The 12323-nt window shown below is 41.0% G+C and overlaps 1 protein-coding gene across 2 annotated transcripts in view; it reads left to right on the forward strand.

Moving 5' to 3' along the window:
* snx29 (sorting nexin 29) overlaps positions 1-12323 on the forward strand; it is a 187443-nt gene that overhangs the window by 105851 nt on the left and 69269 nt on the right. For both annotated transcript variants that reach the window (XM_086195588.1, XM_086195589.1), the window contains one exon: positions 5888-5994. In XM_086195588.1, the coding sequence (XP_086051714.1) occupies positions 5888-5994 (107 nt within the window). The remainder of the gene's footprint in view (positions 1-5887; positions 5995-12323) is intronic.

A 12323-nucleotide genomic window follows, 5' to 3' on the forward strand; every position in this document is an offset into this window, starting at 1 on the left:
TTCTCTGCAACTGGCACCTGGCGCCTGTCAACACTTCTGCACAGAAAGGGACATCGCAGGTTTTTCTCAATTTCAAAGGAAGTGACACAATGAACACTGTGTGGATTTTATATGAACTTATCTGTTATATGTGAAGCTCATAAGATTACTGAAATAAGGTGTCTCCTCTCACCTCCCACTGATCTTGTGCATCCAGCTAATAGAACCAGCAAATCACCAGAGACAGGAAATGTCACATCATCCATGCTTCCCCTTTTATGCTCACGTGCTCTTTTGATTTCCTTGTCCACTAATCTAACACCTAAGTCCACCCATCCACCCATCCATCCATTTTCTACCGCTTATCCTGTTAAAGGTTGTGGGGGGCTGGAGCCTATCCCAGCAGCCTTTGGGCGAGAGGCGAGGTTCACCCTGGACGGGTTGCCAGTCCATCACAGGGCCAACACATAGAGACAGACAACCATTCACACTCACACAGCTACACCCACGGTCAATTTAGAGTATCAATCAGCCTCGTCCCCATTTGCATGTTTTTGGACTGTGGTAGGAAGCCGGAGTACCTGGGGAGAACCCACACAGGCACATTAATTTGATTCATCTAGTGATGATAGGGCAATAAGAATAATGATACAAAATACTGTACTTGATGATCTACACAACAAAAAAACATCATTTTTTTTCTTTCCTTTGACTTTTTATTGTTGTGCTTGATGTTCTGTGTTTTGCGCCCCTGTCATAAGCTTTAAATAGCTTCTGGGGAGACCTATTTTTACAAAATGTACTTTAAAAATTTTTGATGTCAATTTGCATTTGTATTTTAATAGATTTGTAAAATAAACTGAACTGAGCTGAATTATAGCATGGCAAACATGAAAAGACATATAATGTTGTGGTTGGCATTCGCTGCAGGAGATGTGTGTGGAGAAATTACATCTCATGTTTAGCACAACTGCTAACTTCTGTACAGGTACGCCAGCTTCCTCCCACAGTCCAAAGACATCAAGAGGGGACGAGGCTAATTGGATAATCTAAATTGGCCATGGGTGTGGCTGTTTGAGTGAATGGTTGTCTCTCTATATGTGTTGGTGCTGCGATGGACTGGCTCCCCATCCAGGGTGAACCCTGCCTTTCACCCAAAGGCAGCTGGGATAGGCTCCAGCCCTTAACAGGATAAGTGGTAGAAAATGGATGGAAGGATGGATGGGTTACATATAGTCCTCCATGTTGCCTGTGGTGTTTCTTGTGGCCAGAAGGTAGCAATATGAATTAATATTGGGTCGTAGATATTCTCATGCCAGAATTCTTATCAAACATGATATTTGGGGCTGATTGGACAATGTATGTTCAAGGTACATATGAATACCTTTTTAGCAGCAAAACAAAGAAATTCATTTAAAATAGTTTTTCACCAATTCAATACCCCAGAAGATGAAAAGAAAAAAAGTCAAATTGTGATAAGGGATTCATAATCTTGAGGAGACCTACAGCAAGAAGGTTAAAACCCATGAGCACTAGCGTGTGTATGTCTCTTAAGGAGTCGAGAGTAAGGTTTCATCTCTGCACAAAACTACAGGTGCTGGTTACCATTACATCTATTGAATGTGATGCATGCAGAAGATCCTATATAACAGGTGTAAGCCTCAGTGTCATTTAGGGGTGCAAGAAAGCCTCTGGGCCCCATCCCGGGCCAAAGCCTCTACTGAGTAACTGTCAACTGTCTTTCACAAACAGCAAAGATTAATTTAACTTTAAAGATTTAACAATGGTTTTTAGTCGTTGTCTTGGTGCTCTAAGTATTGATTGTTGGTTTTTTTTGTTGTTGCTGATTTAAACTCTTTCCCCCTTCCTGTCTTTGCCATGTTTAAGAGCTCTTATGGTTTCAGCAGAATCCTCTTGTTTGTACAGTTGAAAATGGTCTGTCTTTGGTAGTTGTTGGATGTCTGCAATGACATGACCATTTAATTGCTCTATGTCCCATTGCCATCCATCAACAGAAAACAAGCTACTACCGGTGACTTGTGTGTCTTTTTGTCATTTCTACCACAAATTCAACAGTCAAGAGGAAAAGTATCCACTTTATTGAATCACTGCCCTCTGTGGTACATTCTCTTGCATTTGTAAAATGAAATGTGACATACCAGAAAAAAACAAAAACATATTGTTAGCTATCTGCTCACTATGTGCAAGGGCTAAACAAGGGAAGTTTACAGACTTAAGGAGCAGATGTGCAGAGCTCAGAGGAGGAATCAAATTGGCACCAATCTTCTCATTCATAAGTCAATGTAACATCAAAATATAATGCTGAAACTTTCAGTTGAAGTTAAAATTGCTTCAACGTTGGGCCGTTTTCTTTGTTCTTTCTTTACATCTCTTATGGCAGCTGTTGTTACGAAATGATGGGAGGTACCCAAAGCTGCCTCTGGTAATTTCAAAGAGAGAGAGAGTGAATATTTGGTATTTTACTTCTTTATAAGTTAAAGACGGTATGACTATATTTGTTCAGCTGTGAATAATTTAATAGCATGACTGCAGGTCAACAGTTGTAATGAGTTGTTGCATCCCCAAATGCTCTCTAAGGTCAGGCAGTTGCTTAGTCTGGTAAGTTTCTTCACTGTGTTTTAGATAAAACTGCTAAATAGTCAGGTGACACTCTCATAGATAAGTTCTAGATCCTCTTTGTTGAATGCAGGAAACATGGACAGCAGTAGTTGGAGCAAAAACAAAAGTTTGCCAGGCCATCATCTGCTTGTTTCTGTTTTTAACATTCAGCCCAGTTTTGGACTGAAATTTTCCTCAGTGCACAGATGTTGCCACTGGCCTGTGTTTGTATGTCTGCATCTCAGTGGATCTCTACACTAAACTGGCTCATTATCTCACACACATTAGAGTGGTCTATGGAGATGCACACACTTAGGTGGAAACCCAGGGGATTGGGACTTCTGGGAATAATGTGACTGTGCAGCACAGCACCCTGTCTTACAGTATGTCACCTGAAACATTTTCTCCAGTTACAGTTGCTAACACACCACTCATAGGCAACCCAAAATTTCTGAGGCTTTCTCCATCTCACTCTCTCTCTCTCTCTCTCTCTCTCTCTCTCTCTCTCTCGCTCTCTCTCGCTCTCTTGCTTACAAACATGCTCACACACACATACACACACACAGCTGCTCGGTGTCGCTCAGTTAGCTTTGTTATTGCAGACCAGCTGTCTGCTCAATTTTCTTGAGTCAGGAACATCTGTGGGTATCCCCCCCCCCCCCCTTGTTTGCCCACCCACTCTGTGTATGTTTCATTATTAAGAACCTAACAGTGTGACAGGTAACAGGGATCCAACTTAAGTCAGGTTAGGAAAAAAAAAAAACCTAAGCTGAGGCAAATTTGTGCCACAACACCAACTGTCAGCAGTCCTCTGTGTTTGTGTGAGTGCTTTTTTCTATCTTTATGCAATTGTTCCAATTTGTCTGTGTGCTTCACTGTGGACAGATGTCTTTTCGTATATATTTACAGTGTGTATAATTTTTTTTTCTGTGTGTGTGTGTATAAATGTGTATGTATGTGTTTTCGAGGTTATTAGGCTGCTGACTGAGGTATCCAGTTCAGTGCCATTGGTGGGCCAAAGATAAGCTTGGGTATTTCTGTGCCACAGGGCCCTTTGCAGGAGCCATGATAATTATTTTCTGTCAGCTTCTGTGAATTAGTGTGAGTGCCCTTTGTGTACGTGTGTGGGTTGGTTTGGGTGCATGCATGTGCATTTGTTATTTTGTCCTGTCAATAACTTTATGAGGCAGCATTACAGAATGTTTGTGTATTTCAGTGCATGCGTAGTGCATGGAGTTGAAAAATGCTAAAATGATTAAAAATGTCAATCAGTCCAAATTTGATTTTGGTTTATTTTTCACTGATCTTTAATCTTTTGGTTATGCTTAATTAAAGTAATACATCACCCAAAAATTGTATTTTGTACAAAGTGCTTAAACATTCAAAAATAAGTAACCCCCCCCCCCCCATGAACATCAATTCTTTGTGACTCCAGATTACAAAATTAGCTTTTAAATTAGTATTTAGCTTGAAGCTAATAGCTAATAATGGCTAATAAACAACGTTCTGTAACATAACCCTTACGTTTCAGTTTTTGTTCCAAACAAGTGCAACCAGTTGATGCATTCGATTGAACCAAACAAACTTAAATCAAAGTTTTTATGGACTACTGGGACTATGGCTGGACAAAGAAGACATGTATTATTCTGGACAATGTGCTTGAGAGTTTCAAAACATAAATTTTTGTTACCAGTCAGCCACCATGTAACTTCAAGCTAAATATACAAGATTAGCCCTTTCTGCTCTCTGGGTCACAAAGAAGTAATGGAAGAGGGGAAAAAAAAAACACCCTCTTAAGCACAGGAGTGTGGCTGATACTCACCTTGCAGGAGAGAGAGAGAGAGAGACAGCGCGGTGTGCTGTTTGCACTGAGAGCAGCTGCGCTCGCATTAACTGTGTGAACAAATTCTATAATTTGCTGGACGTATAGAAGAGAAACTGCAGCAAAAGTATTAATCTCATCACACAAGTATCGATCCGATACTGATAAGTATCGATATTTAGATCGATACGCCCTGTACTGTACCCACTACGTGTTGTATACGTCCAGTATGTTAACGTAGATAAACAACAAGCCAAACTTGGTTCCGCAAGCCAGGGTCAGTGTGTCTTGTTCCCTTTATTACCAGGTGACAAATGACTCATGAAATTAGAGTGAGTATATTTAGCTTGAAGTTACATGGTGGCTGACTGGTAACCACTACTGCTTCTTGAAGCGTAGGAAGTAGCAGCAGGGCCGCAGCTTGTCAACAGGCAAGGCAGGCAACTGCTTGGGCCACAAGCTGCTAGGGGGCCCTGAGGGCTGGTCTCAGTGCGCTTGCCGGTGGGACAAGCCAAGCAAGAATTTCGTCCATGGAGATTGAATGATGGATGACATGATTTTGCTTGCTCCTGTTCTGTTGTCCATCCATTGTCGTTTTCCGCTTATTCCTTACTAGTAAGGGTCGCGGGGGGGCTGGAGCCTATCCCAGCATCTACGGGCGAGAGGCGGGGTTCACTCTGGACAGGTCGCCAGTCCATCGCAGGGCCAACATCCGTCCCAGCGAACAACCACTCACACTCACATTCATACCTACGGTCAATTTAGAGTATCAATCAGCCTCGTCCCCAAATTGCATGTCTTTTGATGGTGGGAGGAAGCCAGAGTACCAGAGAGAACCCACACAGGCACAGGGAGAACATGGAGACTCCACACAGAAAGATCCCGCGCCCGAGCCGGGACTCGAACCCGCAACCTTCTTGCTGTGAGGCCACAGTGCTAACCACTGCACCACCGTGCAGCCCCCTGTCCTGTTGTATAAACAGTAAATGCTATGCCCTTATAAACAGCAGATCTGTGTTCACAAAAGTTCAAAGAATCCACACTTCTTTTTTTTAAACCGTGGACATGCGCGGTAATCTTGCTTTAGGCCCCCACAGACTCTAGAATCACCTCTGAGTAGGATTAACCAAGAAGTAGATGCTCACATCTGTCCACAGTTATACCACTACTGTTGTGGACTGACAGATTTCTTTCCTGTGACACATTACAGCTTTCACAAATGCCTTCAAAATAAAACACTCAATGATACATAATAATGTCCATTTATGTTTTTGGCATTAGAAATTAGACATCAAGTCAACAATGATGATCAACCTTTAAAGGGAACAAATTCTAATACTGTCCGTCAACCTGCTGGGCAGAACATGCCCAGCCCTACAACAAACCATTACCTCAAGTTTATTTCAGCTTTACACATTACAGTGTATTGCTATATGTAAATAATGCTGTGCTGTCTTTCTTTTGCAGCTCTGTCAATGTTGCAGTCGAGTGAAGAACAGACCCCTGTCCCTCAGAGTAAGAGCATGGGTGACATTGAAGAGTTGGCAGCCAGCTATGAACGTAAACTCATAGAGGTGAGTGCTGTGTGTAGTCACACCTGTATACAGTAGTCCCTTGTCAATCGCGGGAGTTATGTTCTAAAAATAACCCGCAATAAACGAAATCTACGAAGTAGTCAGCTTTATTTTTTACAATTATTGTAGTCGCAGAACTTCTACCTTCCCTTAGCATTTCCAGAAGTCCAACTTTTTGAGCGATGGTTAGCATCTTCCTCTGCCATTTGGGTGCTACTGCAGGTGCCTTTGACGGTGCAGAAAGTATCGTCGACATTGTCGGGTTTGTTGGGGAAAACTTGCAAAGATACAGTACAGCACTTCAGAGTCACACTGCTAGTCATCAAACATTTATGTAAATTTGGCAAGCTGAACGCATTGCAGTATGTACTGTACAGGAGACACGTCACGGAGGAGATTGATTGACAATGGTCTACAGCCAATCAGGACGCAGAACACAATGCGCTGAAAAAAAAAGCATGCAAAATTGCACGAAAAAAATCAGCAAAACTGCGAGGCCACGAAAGGTGAACCGTGTTATAGTGAAGGACCACTGTACTGCCACTATTCTTTTTCAAGATTTAGCTTTCTAAAAATTGTGTCTCTCGTGTCTGTTAAATGTGAAGTTGAAGGCAACCAGCTTACCTAAATATAAAGACTGGAGGCAGGTGGAAATTGTGGATGTACTGTATAAAGAGAACTGTGGCTTTTCAAGACCCAAGATTCAAAACTGTAGAATACGGACCCCCAGGGGTAAGCACTGGTACATCAGAGAGATACAAAAAAATGTGTTGTTTCTTCTTGAAATTAATCAAAAATAGCTCAGATTCTGTTTTTCCTACTCACATTCTGTGAAGCCCGTCCCTACTCTTGTTTGATTTGCTCTGACTCTGATCCATTTCATCATCCCAAGTATAAACTGATCAGAGGCAGGGGTTGTGGGTAGGTCTTCAGAGGATGCGACCCTAGTAGGCCTACGACCATTTCCTTGAAACAATCTTGCCACACATCATCCATCATCCAGACTGTCAGTGGGCACAATGCATTGGTTGTTAGAATAATATGAGCAGTGCTAACTTAGCCACTGGTGGGGCACTATCCGTGTTTGATAATTTAAAGAGAGACAGAAATGTGTTCTGGCTCACATAAGAGTACTCTGAACAGTGAAAAAGTTAGTGTTCTGTCCTCCTTAATTTGTAACTGGTAATCTGAGATGTACTATTCAACATACTTTTGGATTTTAAAAAATGGACTTTTCAAATGCGATACACTGCTCAGTGCAAGTTCATGCCACTTCTTCCCTGGTATTTGTCTGCATGGCGTCAAATGATAGTGTAAATAGGATATAGCAATTATATACAGCAAAGTGAACAATTGTTTTTGTGACATTACATCAGAGCTGTCTTTGTCACCATTGTTGTAGTATTGCTGACACTTCGGATTTACATTGTGGAATATTTATGCTGGCATTCATTGCTTGCAAAGTCTGGTTTAATTTGAAGATGTCTAATCTACTAACTATTATAGAGTCCTAAATAGCACATTAGTCCTGCAAACCTTCAACTCGTCATTTTTATGTTTTGGATTATTACGTATTTTAGGGGTGTTCTCATCAAGCCAATATGTGTATTTATTTCTCCAAGACAAATTTTCCTGACTAGTAATGTTGCCTTGTGAACTGCACCTTCACGTGATTAGTGTTATTAAATAAATAATAAGGAGGTAGTCTCACTGTCATTGAAATATGCAAGCCAGTTTGCTTCTTGTTACAAATAGGAAGTTCATTCTTTGGTCTAAGGTTTGTCATGTTTGTTTTTCTGAGGAGGATAAACAGGATTTTTACTTCTGCACATCTCTCTTTGTATCATCTGTCAGTGCCAGAACCTTGAACAGCTTTCGCTATGTTTGCTATAGAAGAACTGGGCAAATTCCCAGCTGCTGCCAGACAGTGTGAAGAGAGTAAGGAGGGAAATTTTCTTGATTTGATATACTTAAATGTATAGGCCCTAATTATATATTTTTTTTCATAATACCAGAGAACCATATGATGTTGACTGACAGTACATCACAGCTGAACTTGGAATAGCACAGTATTGTGGTCACAAGTGTGAAAATCAACCACGTTTACTTCATTTAAATAGAAACCATGGGAGATTACAAGATCCAGAGTGTGCCCTTTGTTTTGGGTGGGATCCTTCATATGTTGGTTCATAGTTAAAAGTCTGAAAAGATCTAAAAGGTACATAAAATTAGAGGCAAACAAAGAGGGGACAACAGGCATGGATGTTGAAATCTCTGCGATACAGTGGTCCATAGAAAAATAGGCGTTTTTGCAACAATATGTTTTCTTTAATGTTTATTTGATGAACTGGTGAATTTATTTACATTAACAGGAGATACACTGAGTGGCAGGGTGTGAAATGTCCCTCAGTGTCAAGAACAGGGTTTGTCCATGAGGTCATATTTTCCATAGTTCCAATCTGTCTACATGAGGAGGAAACTATTAACTATGGGAAAAACAACGAACGTGTTTTCGTACTGTTGTGAGAAGAATAGTGTTGCAAGATTTAAAAAAAAAAAAATCATGTTCTAATCATGTACACTATTATGATTTGTGATAAAGCAAACAAATGTTATTTTGAATCTACTTTCCTGGCAATGTGGAAAAAGCACACAAATTACTGATCATTTTGAAATGTATATTTCTCACCTAAAACATACAAACTCACTTTTTCAAAATCACATTTAAATAAAGGTTAAAGATTCTTTTTAACAAAAATAGAGCCAGTACCACTTAAAATATTGATTGCATTTTTTTTTCAGTTCTACGCATGGGCTGCAGCACCAGTGAAGAAAATACTAATCATTTCTTCAGACTGTCAGAAAATAAAATATTGCTAAGACATGTGGAGCATTAGTTTTAAGAAATGGCAGATGATTTGTCAACAAGGAGTAGAAGAAAAGAATAAATGCTTAATTTCAAGCATAGGAACATACATAAGGCTGTTTACTTTTTGTAGTAAACATTTGTCTGAACATAGTGAACCCTAGATGACTTATGACAGCTGTAAATTTCTCTGAAAACTTGTAATCCTTGGCCATGGAGCATCTGCAGCTCATTAATTCCGTCTCATTAAGATTTCTCCTTATTGTTTCTCCTTAGTCATACCAACAGCACCAGCTTCAAAGTTAAATTTGGAACTTCCACATACAATAGACTGCCCTATGTGGTTCAGGTCAGATCGGAAAGTACATAGAAAATAGGGCAAATGCTGTCAATCCCGTCTTTCAGCCCAAACAGTGTGCTTTTGTGTGGTTTCTGTTAAGAAGGCACAAACCAAACAGGTTAAGAAGAGAGAAAAAGACAGTGAGAGAGCGCCATGACTGCAAGTTTCTTCATAACATAATCTAAACTACCGCATATTTCACCATATTTAACACTCACTCTTGCTACAGTAGCACAGTCCATGGCCCATGGACATTCTGGATATCCAGCAAATACACCAAGCCGTCCTGGCTAGTGTGTGGAGAAATATAGAAAAGGTTTGCTAGCTATGTGTAAATTGCAGCTTCAAAGGGCCATTCTGTAAAACCCCTTGGTTAAACATCTCATTCCAGTCTTTACCACACATTGTAAAAATGACAAAGTTTATCAACCCCTACATCGATTTGGAGGATCTTTCTGTGTGAGTCTCCATGTTCCCCCTGTTCCTGTGTGGGTTCTCTCTGGTACTCCAGCTTCTTCCCACAGTCCAAAGACATCAAGAGGGGACGAGGCTGATTGATACTCTAAATTGACTGTAGGTGTGACTGTGAGTGTGAATGGTTGTCTGTCTCTATGTGTTGGCCCTGCGATGGACTGGTGACCTGTCCAGGGTGAACCCCGCCTTTCCTGCTGGGATAGGCTCCAGCCCTCCTGTGACCCTTAACAGGATAAGCAGTTGAAAATGGATGGATGGATGGGTGGCCAGGATGGCAATGTCTCACTGGAAAATAAAGGGGTATGTAGGGCACACAAACTACACCTCCACAATAATTGGAATGCAGGTAATGGTGGAAAAGATCAAATCATATTCAGTGTATCTAACTTTTTCCTTATTCCTGCAAGTAAAGTAACAAAGATGCTGACACTATACAAACATAGCACAATACACATACAACTGTACCGCTAACTGTATTGAGAGGACTCGGGTTGGGAGATGTTCAGCTCAGCCTGTAGTGATCCCTATGAGCTCATTCTCTTGGTCCATCATGAATACACGGACATAATTTGAAAAACAGTTGATTTTATTATAGTTATATTAGTTTTATATAGTTAGGATGACTTCACCAATGCATAAAGAAGTTAAACAATGCTTATACTTTTTGCTATCACCTCTTGTTAGTGAGCTTGCTGATATAACTTACCTGTTATGTGACTCTGGTCACGTCTCCAACACTCTGGATATGACCAAAGTATCTTTGTTATGCCTAGAAAAAAATGGATGTGTACACAAGATGTGTACGCATCTAACTTGCCGGAAGTGCAGTCGCAGCGCAGGAAAGGTTCTGCACGTCGGAAAGTAGTGACAGCTGTGATGCAGTGGTTGCATCTGGTTGGGATCAGGCCATGGTGGCCAATAGGGTGGCCAGGATTCGGCGTGAGGTGGCCACGGTCACCCCATGCCACCTCCATTGCCTTAGTCCCAATGTGTTCCCAGGATAGTAAAGGGCATTTCCTATTACAGATGGCCCAAGTGTCTGTATCTGTTTATATGTTTTTACAGGGGTATAACCGGATTATGAAGCACTCTGGATCCCTTAATATTTATGCCATTTCAAGTAATAGGAATGATGTCTGTATGTATGGAACACCAAAACTGTTGCTGGACATACAGGATACTGACTGAAAAAGAGTGGCATAGAAATAAGTCTAAAAACCTGTAAAAAAGTTGGCATTGTTGAAAGTAAAATTTTATCGTCTCATGTCAATGGATTTAATTTTTTTTTTTTAGTGTAATGCCTTTGATAATGTCTGTTGTTCACACTAGTGTGCAGATTTTAAAATATTGTTCAAAGCATAAAATACATCAGTCAATCCCATGTTTGTGAATGTTGACTATCTAAAAAGTGGTAGGTGCTAATAAGTGGCCAAAGGAGAATACAGAGGTCGTCACAGCAATTAAATGTCATTACACTGAAAGCGGGAGGAGTGCAAAGCTAGTTGAAGTTGTTGAAGTCATGCATCTGTGCTGTGACAATACAACAGTATTAGCTTTGTACTTACAATGATTGCACTTACAGTTCTAAATGCTGTTCCCTCAATCATGTGACAAGTACTCAACAGAGTGGATGAACCTAAGCCAAGAATGAAACTGGCATGAAAATTCACAAAGGAAAGTCCGTGTGTGAAGAGCAACTACGGCAATGCAAAGCATCTAATACAACCCAGAGTTACCTCTGAGTGTTTTAAGTCTGCTTGTTAGTTGGTGGAGGACAAGGGCCAGGAGGCAAACCTCAGATCTCTGGACCTCTCTGCTGAACAAGAAGAACAGGCGAATCAAAAAGCCAAAAGGGTTTGGGAAAAAAAATTACAGGACTGAATCTACTGTACCAGCAGTAGCAGATTGTTGAATCTGAATATCGTCCAGGACAACATCATGGAAGGAGATGCAACCAAGAATGTAATGACCAATGTGTGAACGGTGTATCAGACCTGGCATGATACCAATGAGATGAAGGAAGGTCCCTGTGGAAGGCATTTCCAGATCACAGAATTACGTAAGGAACTAGAACTACTCAAGACAGGTGTCAGAAAGCAGATGAGAGAGAGGAGGACATGAATGAATAAGCTCAGAACTGCGGGAAAATCTGCTCCAACTTTGCAGGACAGAGGCAATTCAAAAAAGGCAGGCAGAGAAGCATTGACAGAGGAAAGCATTCTTTAACAACTCCTTCTGATTCGCAACTGACCTCCTTGGAAACCCTAAGGACAAGTGGATATAGTGTGGCAGCAGCACGTGCCAAACCTAAGATTCCTTTGGGAGACTGTCCTTTCCAGATGCCTGTTGTCTGTCCTTTCCAGCTGCCTGATGAAGTAAAGGCAGCTGTGAAAAAATCTCAAGCAGGATCTGCTCCAGGAATACCAAGATCTACAAAATCTACCCACAGCTGCTGAAAACATGGCCAAAGCACTTATCGTCACTTTCGAAGCAGCAGGAACTCTGATTCAGGACTCTTGGTCAGGGCTGCTGTGTCCCAAAAGAACCAAACTTACCAGGTCTAGATCATCTCCCTGGTAGATGTCGAATGGAAACATTTGTGGTTCACCTTCACTCAAATGTTAACATGTTGTCTTTTCAAAAACAAGT

The sequence above is a fragment of the Aulostomus chinensis genome, chromosome 23 (genome assembly GCF_037954235.1).
Source record: "Aulostomus chinensis isolate RoL2024-O1b breed Wild chromosome 23, RoL_Achi_v1.0, whole genome shotgun sequence".
Lineage (NCBI taxonomy): Eukaryota > Metazoa > Chordata > Actinopteri > Syngnathiformes > Aulostomidae > Aulostomus > Aulostomus chinensis.